Below are 13,294 nucleotides of genomic sequence, written 5' to 3'. Positions count from 1 at the left end.
ATGGACTGACTGGAGAGGTGTCATATAGAAACACTGTCTTGACAGAGAGAGAGTAGTGGGCAGTCAGGGGGTTCCCTGTCCCAGGAGGCGCTAGACCCTGACCCTGGCTGCTGAGAGAGTCCTGTACTGTTGACCAGAGGCTGTTTCACTTCCCAGGGGCCAAAGCTTGCTGATGCTCGGGACTTTGATGGGCATCTCTGTAAGGCCACATATAGAGACCTCCAGTGGTGCACAGAGGAGAACAGAGTAAGCCTCTCACTTCAGCCCTCCCCACCCCCAAATGGAGAATGTTGGGGCAGGGCAGGGGACAGAGGATGGAGGTGGGACAGCCCTTCAGCCCTGTCTGTCACAGGCCTGTGTCCTCTCTACAGGGCCCAGTGTCCTTCCCTTCCTGGGCACATCCAGGGGCAGGGCCAGACATGGAGCCTCCTCTGCACACCCCCCACAGGTCCCTGAGGCCCTGTGCTCATTTCTTGACAAGGTTCCTGGAAGGACTCACTCTAATTAAACTGGGCCAGTAAGTTCCAGCCCGGGGCCACAGGAATGAGGGGTACTAAAGAATCTTTCTGGGGTCCCTGGCTCTTCCCACCCTTCAATAGTGTGGTACAGGAGGCAGGCTGAAGACAGGCTTAGAGGATGTCAAGGATCGTCCTGTTGCTACTGCTTCTCTGAAATTCTCTGTCACCTGGAGGGAATTCGTGATGACTCCACTCAGGATGGCTGAGTATGCAGAGAGGTCAGGCCACTTGCCCAGAGCTGCTCAGCTACAAAGTGCTGAGGTGAAGCCTCGAGGAGGATTTTCACATCTGGGCTCCCAACTGCCCATGAGCTAAGCAGAGACTGCTAGCCAGGCCTGAAGATGCGCTGGGGCTGAAGTTCAAATGCTGCCCACAGTGGCTCAAGTATTGGTCTATGAAACCTCCCCCCCAGGGGGGAGGGGTACAGCTTTATTCAGGTCCTGCAACACATCACAACAAAGTACAGCTTCCTAAGTCAAGGGGGGGGGGCAACCAGGGAGAGGGAAGGAAAGGCAGGAAAATGCTGAGCTCACACCACATGACTGCTGTCCACACTGTGTGACCTCCACAGAAGAAAGACTGACTTATGGGACCACATTGTTTCTGGTGCTTTCCACGAGACAGGAATTACTTAATCTTATTACTGGACAGTCTGGGGTTCTGGGTTCAAGGGACTTACCCCAGGCTGAGGCTGGAACTAGCTGACACTGTACAAACCATGATGGCACCAGTTTGCTCAGTCCCTACCAGGGAAGAACGGAGGTGAGGCAGACAGCAGGAGGAGACAAATGCCCTTTCAGGGGCGGCCAATGTAAAGTCTGCTCTGGCTAGCTCACAGGCATTAAAAAGTGACCCAAGGCAACTCAGCTAGAGTAAACACGCATGAAAAGTTCCAGGGAAGGATGGAGGAGATGGCTCAGGAGGTAAGGTCACTTGCTGTGCAAGCACAAAGACCCCGATGCCCACGTCAAAGCTGGTCCAGGCAGCACATCCCTTGAACCCCAGCATTAGGGGGAAGAGCAGACGGATCCAGGAGCTTTCTAGCCAGCCAGCCAAACTGCAACAGTGAAAGTCAGGTTCAGCGAGAGACCCAGACTCAAGGCAATACGAGCAATAGAGGAAGACAACCAATATCCACTTCTGGCCTCTGCATGAACACCCCCCACACACACACACATACCATAAACACACCACACACACCATACCCCCCCCCCCCCCACACACACTATATGCTTTTGAACCTGGTTTCCTCTTTTTGTGCACGGTTCAGACCATGTACCATGTCACTTAGGGTAAGGACAGGGCTCCTAGGGTCCCTACTGTTGGCTCTCCTGCTGCTGTCTCTGGGCCTGGGTCTCCTAAAGCTCCTTGGAGCCCCCACAACTCAGGACCTGACCATGATGAACACCCTGGATTTCACAGGAAAACAACAGAACCCTAGAGGAGTCAGGCTGAGAAGGGCCTAGAGGTGCCCCACTTCCAAAAAAAAAAAAAAATAGAGACACACCCCCCCAAGAGGTTCAATGACCTGCCAAATGGCCATTTGGCAAGATGGGCCTGTATCCTGGCCCCCAGCTGTTGATAACTACCTCAGTCCTCAGGGAGAGCCAGACAGCACATCACAGGCTATGGCTGAGGCTGCAGAGACGCAGGACAGGCTGGGAACACAGACTGCTGGCTCCTCTCCAGTTACAAATAAATCCCAGCCGCAACAGCCTGGAGGGGGGCTTTTGCTTGGTGTGGGCCACCTTGGCAGGGGTAGAGGGAAGAGTGTCACCTTGGATTGTCCAGAATGGTCACTTCCCTCTTGGTTACTCCTACCCTCAGGCACACATTGTATGCCATGGCCAAAAGAAGGAACTTTCTTTAAATGATAACTTTTTTCATACACTATTTTTTTTTTATCATATTCTTTTCCCTCCCCCAGGTTCTCCTCATCTCCCTACTTACCCAACTTCATGTTCTCTCTCTCCGAAACAGACAAGCAACAAAAAACCTGGGCTTTAAGGGCGATGGGCAGCAGATGGCAGATCAAGGTCTAGGTAGGCCTGGCTTGTCTTTGGATTCAGGCCATCAGGAAAGCCCACGCTGCCTCCAGCTATTCAGCCAGGCGGCTTAACCTGGGCCTGGTGGGACCTTCCTGCCTCTCATCAGCTGCCATGTCCCTCACATCACCCTGGACCCACCGTGAGCCAAGGTCCCTGGCGAGCCAGCTCCTGGGGACCTAGAAGCGGCAGCCCTGCGCCCCACTGCAGTCGGGATGGGGATGGCTGCGGAGGCGCTACTGTGGTCCAGTCGCCTCCTTCCCTCTGGGCAGCTGACCTACATCTCTCCTGCTGCTCTCTCAGCAGCTGCCCTCTTGCTGTGCCCTTGGCAGAGGACGGTCCTGACAGTATGCAGGACTCGTGTGCTTGCGGAGGGGCTGGGAATGTTCACCTCCTGGTCTTCACACCTCCATGCGGTGGCTGTTTTAGGATGGTCTGAGGGGCTGCGGAGCCTCGCGGGCCTTCTCCCCTTCACGGCTGTACATCATCCAGCCCGACCAGGAGCTGAAGCAGGACAGCAAGCCGTCTAAACGCTCGGCCGCTCTCTCCAGGCCTAGGCCAAAATCTAGTTCCGGGTAGTCTCCCATCCGCCGGGCTAGCTCCAGCCCTGAGCCCAGCCCCAGGCAGGAGTTGACACTCAGAGGGCCCAGCAGTGCACAAAAAGCAAGAACCAATGAGTGAAGGGGGAGATGAAGTTCGGACAAGGAAGCTGCTCGCCCAAGCCACACAGCCAGTGTGGGACAGAGACAGAATAATCACTGTAAAGCTAAGAGGGAGACAGGTTCTACTAATGTGTCAAAGAAAAGAAGCAACAGTTTGGTTCTGTTGTGTTTTGTTTTTTAGTTTTTTTGGTGGGTACGTGTCCTTGGGACCAGAGCATAGCTGTCCTTTATCCCTGCTCTTTGTAGACTAGATATGGTTACTTTGTCTGTGTTGCAAGGCTGGGACAAGGTGGCCCTGTGCTTAGGGAACAGAGAGGTCCTTGGGGCTGGCTGGACACGGGCCATTAGGGCGTTCAGGGTATTGCTGAGACAGGAAGGTGTGTGTCAATGATAAAGACGCCCACGCTAGCCAAGTCCTTCCCAGGACTTCATCTTGTCGTGTGTTTCACTTTCGTGGGCTGTGTTTGCTTTTTCTCTTTTTAGTTATAGTCTAGCTACAAAGACCAGGCTGACCTAGAATTCAAGATCCTCTTGCCTCAGCCCCCACAAGTGCTGAGGTTACAGACACCTCTGTCCACTGGAGAACATGTCACCACACTATGGGCCATCCTCACAGTGTAATATAATCCAGTCCTTTAAAACAGTGTATATCTGGGGTACTGGCATGGAAAACTATAGGTGTTGTGAGGAGAAAATGACCTGAGTAATAGGACCTCATTTTTGTTTAAAAAATTACTTTCATGTAATCAGAAAAAGTCATTTCCCTGAGGAAAAATAAATACATGAATTAACAGGACTAACTGAAGTCTTAGCTCCAGAATCTCCAGTAACGGCCCAAGTCCTGTGAGGTCCCTCAGCCTGAAATCTTCTTCAGGGCATTGGGCTGACTTACGCCATCGCCAGCCTCCCAGGTGCATGTCTGTGGGCTGACACTGGGTGTGACCAGCCGGTGGCAAGTGACTGGCAGAGTATGGGGATGAATTTCCTTTAGAGCCTCAAGGTCCCGGGGACAGTGGGACCACAGGACCACTACCATGGATTTGGCCAATGCCGTTTCCCGGAAGGCTTTGGCTGTTTGTCTTGCCATGTTCTCGAAGGCAGTGTTTGGGGCTAGAGAGGTGGCTCAGTAGTTAAGAGCATGTGTTATTCTTGCAAAGGACCCAGGTTTGATTCCCAGCACCCACATGATGGCTTACAACCATCCATAACTCCAACTCCAAGGGATCTGACACCTTCTTCTGACCCCCACAGGCACCAGGCACACATGTGGTATACATACATGCATGTAGGCAAAAATTCATACATGTAAAATAAATCAGAAGGTTGTAGGTAAAGGTAGTCAGGGGTCATGGGAACTGGATGGATGATGTTGGGTGATTTAGCCATCAGGACATTCAAGAGACCTAAGAGGACCCCAGAGTCTCTACTCCCAAGGTGCCTGGGCCCAGATTTCCCAGTTGGGGGTCCTGGACCAGCCCACAATGAACAGAGACCACCAGACCATCATGGTGTTGAGAAGCATGGAGTTGGTACTGAGCAGGTTTCCCCTGAGGCCCTCGGCATTTCCTGGGCCACTCCAGCCCCAGGGTGGGTGACACAGCAGGCTTGAAACAGGAGGGAGAGCTTAGGGGCTGGTGATTAAAACAGGTGCCACCAAGGGCAACCCAGGGCTGGCACTGCTCAGGAGGGAGCCAGTACAGCCTATGACAGGGGCTGGCACAGATGTCTATAAGGCTCGGAAAAAGAGGCTGTGGCACACCTATAAGTCAGACACACTGTTGTGACCGATGTGTGTGGACAGATCTCTCCTCTCAGCTACAACAGACCCTGCAGCGAGGAGCAAGTTCTACCCCTGACCAGTCAGGTGGCTTACGGCAAGCGACTTTGGCTCTTGGGTTTTTGTCTTCTATGACATGCAATTGTCACACTGCCAGGCCTCGGTCAGAAAGCCATACACACAGAACGATCACTTTACCATGCTTGCCAGACACCCTGAGAAGCCCGGCAGCGCCCAGCCAGGACAGTGTATTCCTTCAGTCCCCAGTCCCAGAACCCAAAGCTCTGGGGTGTGGCAGCCATGTGCCTGCCCCAGCTCAGCAGGAACAGAGAGGTGTGGCAGGTGAGTGTGCGGAGTGGGAGGAGGGGCATCTGCTGTTTCCACCCTCCAGCCCCACCCCCGGTCCTACCCAGGAGCTGAGCACCTGACTAAGAACGGACCCCTGATGGACAGCAGGGGTCTGGAAGCCAGGAGTATGGGTGAATTCCCTTCGGTCACCATCAGCAGCACATTCAGGTCCTCCTTTCTGAATGGCACAGCTAACGGAAGCCCAGGCTAGGAGAGGGGGCCTGCGTTGGGACTCTGTGGGGTCTCCAGAGAAGGTCCTTCCCAATCCCACTCCCCAGGCCAGAAACTTGTACCCTAGGGAGACACTACTGGGAAATGTACCCTTTGACCCCAGCAGGGTGGACAGAGCTGAGGGAGAAGCTCGCTTGTACTTGTACATACTGCCCAGGGGGCTGAGGCAGGAGGATTACTGTGAGTTCCAAGTCAGCCTGGTCTACAGAGGGGGAAAAATATGAGAAGAAGGACTGGGTGGGGAGAGGAGGAGGAGCTAAGGCTGGAGTGTTTAGACGGCAGAGCTCCAATCCAGAAGCACCGGGCCACATGCAGCACACAAGCCATGCCATCTCTCTCTGAGTCTGTTCCCTCTTTAAAATGGGAATAAGAAGAAAACAGATCAAAGGAGCTGAAGAAAATAAGCTGCTCAACATAGTCTCGGGCCCGGGTCTGGTAGTCATTTTCTGTTGTTGGAGATCTCCAGAGGGAGGTATCTATTCTGGAGTCCCTGGGGCCCAACAAGAGGCTGGCAGAAAGAGGAAGAGTCTGAGACTAAAAGGGTACAGGGTGAGGAAAGGTCCCCGGGGAGAGGTTGGGGCCCAGCCTGACTCTCTAGAACACCGAGGGCCTTGGGGACAGGAGAGTGCACCTGACTACACCCTGAAAGGTGCTTGTGCCACTCCAGATCTCTCTTCCTCTGTCCCTGGGGTCCTGTGGCTTCACCTGCTACCTAATTCCCCAAGGAGGAAAGCTGTCAGGTCAGCAGCCTGTAGGCGGTGAGGGAGGAAGCCACCAGCCATGGGCCAGATGCAGCCTCAGAAACTGAGGGGACTCTTACCCAGGAGGGCCCAAGGGAAAGCCTTCAGCAGCACTCCCAAGGCCTGTTGGGACAGACCAGTGGCACAGACCTGGGCCTACAGCAAGGCCATGCCAACAGTGGTAGCAGACACAGCCAGGAGAAAGGCCACCCAGGACCTGCCCTTCCGGCCCCAGATTACTCTCAGAGACCAGCCAGGGCTGTTAGAACCATTTCTTCCCTAGCCTTTCTCTAAATACTTTCTGTCACCTCTAGGTCATCTGGGAGCCACCTCCACTGTGGCTGGACCATCCACGGCCTGAAGCCACACCCCCGCTGGAAGCCACACCCTCTGCTGGAAGCCACACCCCGCTGGAAGCCACACCCCCGCTGGAAGCCACACCCCCTGCTGTAGCCTTCAGAAACTTGGGTCCTGGAGCTGTAGCCCGAGTCTTTGAGGTGCTCAGCCTAGCTTCTCCCACCACACTAGCCACTGTCAACTGGCCCCTGCTCACCAAACACACTGTCCCACTTAACCCCACCTCTCTGGGAAGGAACTAGTGTCACCAGGGCCTTTCGACCAGGAGCTGACAGCTAGATCTAGGGTTATATAATCCAGGGCTATGCAGAGTTGAGATTTCAGCCTGAGTGACCGGCAGAGAAGACTTCTTCAAGGAGGTGACCCTTTCCCTGAATTGTCTAAGATAACAAAATGGAGCGTGTGAGGGAACAGTGTCCTGGGAAGGAAAACAGACCTGGAGGTGAGAAGCAGAAGGAAGGAGACCGGGGCCGCGATGGTGGCCAGGCTCAGAGGAAGAGGCAGGAAGAGGCTGGAGGGCAGTGGGCATGGGGCCTGACAGGGAAGGAGGACAAAGAGGCTCCTGTGCTCGCTTCATCCTCAGGGTGCTGTGGGGGAAACCAAGGTTCAGAGAACCGCTCTCTGTCAATGACGTCATCCACCCAAAGGGGGAATGAAGTGTGGCCTGCACACAAGGGCTACATTACAGCCAAGCTGTCATCTTTCATAAGACCACCACCAAGCAAGCTCTGGGATTCCCGTAGCCTGGCCCAGACCAATTGGCGGGGTGAAGCCAGGGAGGCTGGGCTGTGCCTGCTCTTCACTGACTAGGGTGGATGGATGATGGCCGCTGAGACAGGGAGAAGGCAGGTGAGTACAGAAAGGGGGGTCCCTGACCCAGTCTCCCACAAAGCAGCCCAGCAGCCCAGGATCCGGGGCAGTCATAGGAAAGGACCCTCACACATCAGCTCAGGATGGGAAATGGAGGCCTGGGGGCACCTGTGCAGGCTCCTAGGTCGCATGCCTAAATGCACAGCAAAACAACTTCACTTACACACAACTGTACCTGACCCCTCTGAGCTTCTACAAGGTAGAAATAACTCAAGCGTCACAAGGTCAGCCATCTCACAGACTGGAGGAGCACCAGGCGATGCACATGGCCTCGGCGGCAAATGCTTGGCAAGTGTCAGTAGGTGCTGTATTTGATGGTCTGTGAGCAAAGGCCTGGCCAGAGACCAGAATCCCCACCTCTGTTCCCAGACACCAGGAAGCAACAAGAAACCTAGGCCTCCGTGAGTTCACAGTCAGGAGTCCCACCCAACTTCCCCTGGCTGGAGCCCTAGGGCGGCAGACCTTTCCTCTGCTTTGAAGGCACTTTGGGAACTGAAGCCCCAGACAGCTTCCCATCCCTAGCCCGCCAGCTGGGGGCCAAAAGCCTCCCCTGCAGATAAGGATGCAGACTTAGAAGACTTCAGTGTGAGTTCCAGAGTCAAGGACAAGCTGCATGACGTCTCTGCACACAGGGGACCCCTGTAGCATGGGGTCTGTGCTACCTTTTATGTGTGTTTGTTTGTTGAGATCGGGTCTGGCTATGGAGACCAGGCTGGTCTCGACTCATAAAAACCCTCTGCCTCCAGAGTGCTGGGACTAAAGGCACGAACCACAGGACCTGCCCTGGGCCATTTATTTTATGATGACAAGTCTTGAGGGACTCTTCTAGGCCTGAGCTCAGCAGTAGCCTCCTAGAGGAAGCTTGTCTCAGCTCCCTCCTTCCCTTCAGCCTCAGTACTATGGATTACACCAGAAGTGTGGATTCATTATGACTACATTGGCCTTGTTTTCAAATTACAACCACTGCCCTTACCCTATTTTGCAGCCTAGAAGGGTACAGAGGCTGAGCAACCAGGGTCCTTATGGATGCAGCAGAGAGGGAGGTATCAAGGGTGGAGTGAGTCTGGGCAGGTGGCCTGGAATGGGGTATCCTCAGTGTGTGTGTGTGTGTGTGTGTGTGTGTGTGTGTGTGTGTGTCCTGGAGCTGGAGTTACAGGAATTGTGAGATGCTGGACATAGGTGTCGATGCTAGGGATGAACTCTGGTCCTCTGCAAGAGCATTAAGTATCTAAACCTCTGGCGGATTTCTCCAGGTCTGTGGGGAAGAATTTCTAAGTACCTCCCCTCCCCTTCTTGTCAGCCCCATGAGAAGACTCCCCATGTTCTAATGTAGGACAGAGAGACAGGTTTCCTGCTGGGCACCTGAGGAAGCAAGCTCAGTAAAGTCAAGCAGTGTGCAACCAATATCTGCTGCTAGAAGCCACTACACTTCCCACTCCACACCGTTGGCGGCATGGACTTCTGCCCACTGACTGTCTAGGACTCCACCTCACCCATCTCACACCAAAGCAGCTTCCAGACTGCGTCAGAGCTCTCTTAGTCCTGTCTCAGATTACCAGCCACCCGTGCTCATCATCATGCCCATATCCTTACGCAAAGTAACAGGCCCTAGTATCCACATCACACTCTCCACTACAATTCATGCCCTAAGCTAACAGGCAGGGCAGGCAGAGATCTTGATAAATTCTGCCACCCTGTGCTGTGTGGCCTTGGACAAATCACTCCATCTCTCTGAGCCAGACTTCAATAAAAGGAGAGACAAGGAAAGCTTCCCAACCATACACACAAGACTAATGATTTAAAGAGCCAAGGGGACAAGATACAAGGTTTCCATTTCTGTACCCTATCCTCTGAGCGCAGCTCTAAGAAAACCAGAATAACTCCCAGGCATGAGAGTCCTTCTCATATTTTTAGGCTAAGAACTCTGGTAGAAGATGCTTAAGTTCAGGCTTCTTCTTGGCAGCTCAGTAGCCACGGAGCAAGTCACTCAGTTCCAGGAGCCAGTTTTCTTCTATAACATAAACCATTGTGAAGAGGGTTAGCACCCCCACAGGCTGCAGTTAACCCCAGCGTTTGGGGGTCTCACTGATCTCAGTGACATCGCCAGTACTAGTCCTCAAAACAGTCAAGGCAGCAAAATGAGAAACTGAGGCAGTCAGGCTCAATAGGCGCAAGTCGTAGAGCCAAGGCTAGTCCAGAGTGACCTGTCAGGCTGACTGGCAAACAGTCAAAAGCCCTCAGTGAGGGCCAGTCCTATGGTTAGGCAAGTGAAGGCATTCACTGTCAAACGCAAGGATGTTGAGTTTGGGGCCCCACAAACTAGGAGAGAATCGACTCCTACAAGTTGTACTCATCTTCGTATGCATGCTTTTGGCATGCACCCCACCCCCAAAAAATGTTAAATAAAAAAAACATCTCAAGGGCTCAACAGACTGCTTCCAAGTGGGACTGTCGGTCAGCCTACCTTTCCTGAGCGCTGGGCGTGTGTGTGCCGCCTGGTACCCTCCCGGCTCTGACACTGTGCTCCTACGCTGGGGGATGAAGGGCAGCAGGGGCTGGCCTGATCCTGTATGCCCAACACTGGCAGACACACAGCAGGCCTCTTGTGACAACTGAAAAAGCCTAAGTATATGTGGCTAGAAGAGTCTGGGTTCTCAGCACCAGGAACTCCTTTCCTTTACCGCAGGGAACGCTTGCTAATTCGGTTGCAGCCCCACAGCCACCTGAATACCCTCCCGCGCAAGAAGGAACATCCACCAGCTGCTTAGGGTGTGTGCAAACGCCAGGCTCGGCAAAGGCAGCGGGGCTCCGGCAGGGCCTCCCTGCCCTGCCCTTGCCCCGGTGGCTCCCAGGAAACACACTCTTCCTCCTGGGCCCCTCCTTGGTGGTGGCCCCATGACTCACACAGCCAGGCTGGGCTGGCAGGAGAACGCTGCTGTCTAAAGGGTGACTCGACAGAAAAGCAGCGGGCTGTAACTAGGACCTGAGCCTACCACGCGGAAGATGGGCTCTTGGGGGTGCGGCCAGGGCAGGGCCTAGAGCCGAGCCGGTACAGCACACCGCCGGCCCCACGATTGGCCGCTCCGGCCACGGGCCTATGGGGTGGTCCTTGCACAGCCAATCAGGGGCCCCGGGGAGTCCACTCATTCATAAAACCAAGCGGGGAAGGATCCCCTCGCGGTCCGAACTGCGTGGAACTTTGAAAGGAGCGCGCCCAGATGGGCCCAGGTTGGGGTTCCGATCCACGGAGGTTACCAGTGTAGAGGCGCTGCCACGTCCCCGCCCACAGTACCGGGCCCGGTGTAGCCCCAGCACGCTGCGCGGGGCTCCACCCTAAGCAGGACACGCCTGCTACCCGGCTCCAGCCGACAGCTAAGAGCCATCCGGCAGGGAACAAGGCCGTGAGCCGGGGCAGGTAGCCCCGTGACGGATGCAGCCACGTGCGCAGAGGAGCATGGCGCCCCCCCACGGTTCCCCTTCCCCGGATCGCCGCGACTCACGGCAGTCGTCCTCGTCGCTGTTGTCTGAACAGTCGTTGTCCTCGTCGCATCTCCACACTGAGGGGATGCAGCGCTCATTCCGACACCGAAACTGGCCCTCTTCGCACTCCTTGACCGGCCCTGTGGGGGGAGGGGGCTGTGAGCAGGATCACCGACTCCCCACGGTGCAGCCCTGGCTGCCGAGAAGTCCAGCAGGCATAGGTAGGAAAGAAGGAGGTACGGGCGAGCTCCGAGGCTTCAAGCACCTTAATCCAGAGGGAGGGCAGGATGCCACGGGTTCCTCCGCTTCAGGACCGACTGATGGCACGGCGAGATCCGACCCAAGCTTACGGCCCGTGGATATACTCCGCATTTCACACACACTCACCCTCACACACAGCTCAAGTCAGATCCACGCGGACCCAGCCTGAAGGGAGACCCGCAACACAGGCACTGGATGCACCGGCTCAGTCCTCTTGCAACCTGTCACCGTCCTCGGCCCGCAGGGGTCCCCGGAAAATGTATTGTGCGGCTTTGCTCATCAACGCGGTGGAGCGCGCGTGTCAAATAAACCAAACCTCTTAACCGTGACCCTGAACGACTACCCCCCGCAAAGTTCACGGGTGAGGGGGGCCCCAGAGCCCATCCCTCAAGAGCATGCCAGGAACGGGGGCAGAGCTTCCATACCCAGAGCCGCGAGCGGGGGGTCCAGGGCAAATCCAGGGAGCTGGAGCCCCCGGAGCCTCCTCTCTCGCCGGGCCTCGCCGCACAGCGCCCCCTCCCCCCGGCCGCGCTTTGTTGGCGGCTCCGAGCCGGCCGGGAAGCGCCGTACGCACCTTGGCCGCCGGGCAGCGGATCCGCTGCGGAGAGATGCTGGAGCTGCAGCAGCAGCAGTAGCAGCAGCAACAGCGCCAGCGGCCGGAGCGCGCCCCGTTCTGGGCGGCCCATGGCGGGCCCGGGGCTCCGGCCGCCGCGCCCCGCGCCCCCCGCGCCGCCGCCGCGCCTCAGCCCGCCAAGTCCTTGCCCCGGCGCCGGAGCTGCCGCTGCCGCCGCCGCCACCACCACCGCTGCCGTCCGCCCCGGCTCCCCGGCTGCATTTCAAGCAGGTTCGGTGACGCTCGGCGGCGGGGCGGGCTCAGACTGGGCGCGCGGCCCCGGCCCTGGGCGGCCGCCGCCGGCGCGCGCGCTCCCTCCCGCCGTCTTCTCCGCCCCACGCTCCTCCCGCAGCGCCTCTTCTCCTCCCCCTCCAGCCCTTGGTCCCCTCCTCTCTCGGCGAGACCCCGGCAACCCTGCGCTCGGTGCGCTCCTGTTGTGGGCGCTGCCGACACAGGGATGAGCCAGGCTAGGCCCTGGCCCCCTGGTTTCCCCGCGGAGGTAGCAAGCGGGTGAGAGAAGGAGGGGTGTGGAGGAAAAAAGCTGGGGCTCGAGGGAAGGTGAGGTTCCAGACGCACAGTGCAGTGAACGCACGTAGCGCGGGAAGGCTGAAAGCATTGGCAGGGAGAAACTAGGAGTGTGGGGCAGGACCTCTGCACCTGTCATGGCTTCAGATCGGACGAGTAGTTGCTTTCTACGGCCATGTGCATCCGTGACTGTTATGCACTGTGTGATCCTGGGCAGAGGTGTGAGGCAGTTGTCTTGGGTCTGACGCAGAGAAGCAGATCAGGGGCTTTGCAGGTATGGCAAAGAAAAGAAAGGCAGGGCCTGTGGAGGCCCAGAAGAGGGCTGTGCCATCCCTGCCACCAGAGGCCGCACATCTAGCTCCTCTGCTTGGGCCGCACTAGCCTCTGCACAAAGAAGGCAATGCAGCCCCACCTCTCCTACAGAGCAAAGCTTACCCTAGCTTTCAGCCATCTGCTGGTGAGCCTGGCCCAACCTTCAGAGAGTGAAATTCTTGGGCATTCATGGTAAACCAGGCCCACTGAGGGTACCAAGGTCCAGTGTTAAATCGGCCCCCTCTCTTCACAAAAAAAAAAAAAAAAAAAAAAAAAAAAAAGGGTGGACGCTGTGATGCCTAGGTCAGGAAGGCACAGAATCAGCGGCTGTCTCAGTCTTACATCTTCCCCACTAAAGAGTAGCCCATGGCTATGGGCCACCCCACCAGAAAAGAACAGAGATCTTGGGAGACCGTATGATGCCCCTGCCTTGATCCCTTGATCATGTTCAGGCCCCATGCTGGCTCTGGAAGTTCCAGCCACAGTGAGGTCCCTTCTGTTGACTTCATCAACAGAAGATAAGAAAATGTAACAAAAACTTACTAGTACGTGCTG

The 13,294-nt window shown here is 56.1% G+C and overlaps 1 protein-coding gene across 15 annotated transcripts in view; it reads right to left on the bottom strand.

Annotated features, from left to right (window-relative positions):
- The window catches only part of Lrp8 (LDL receptor related protein 8), a 68,074-nt gene extending 55,900 nt beyond the window's left edge, over positions 1-12,174 (bottom strand). For 8 of the 15 annotated variants that reach the window (XM_036177645.1, XM_036177652.1, XM_036177647.1 and 5 more), the window contains exons 1-2: positions 11,864-12,174; positions 11,049-11,168 (exon numbers count right to left, since the gene is read on the bottom strand). In XM_036177645.1, the coding sequence (XP_036033538.1) occupies positions 11,049-11,168; positions 11,864-11,975 (232 nt within the window). In that variant the 5' untranslated portion in view covers positions 11,976-12,174. The remainder of the gene's footprint in view (positions 1-11,048; positions 11,169-11,863) is intronic. The other 7 variants (XM_036177653.1, XM_036177654.1, XM_036177656.1 and 4 more) reach the window with 3 other exon arrangements.
- Positions 12,175-13,294: the final 1,120 nt, after the last annotated feature.

Source organism: Onychomys torridus, chromosome 2 (assembly GCF_903995425.1).
Source record: "Onychomys torridus chromosome 2, mOncTor1.1, whole genome shotgun sequence".
Classification (NCBI taxonomy): Eukaryota; Metazoa; Chordata; class Mammalia; order Rodentia; family Cricetidae; genus Onychomys; species Onychomys torridus.
Note: the sequence above shows the minus strand (reverse complement) of the source record. Positions and strands in the feature narration are given on the sequence as shown.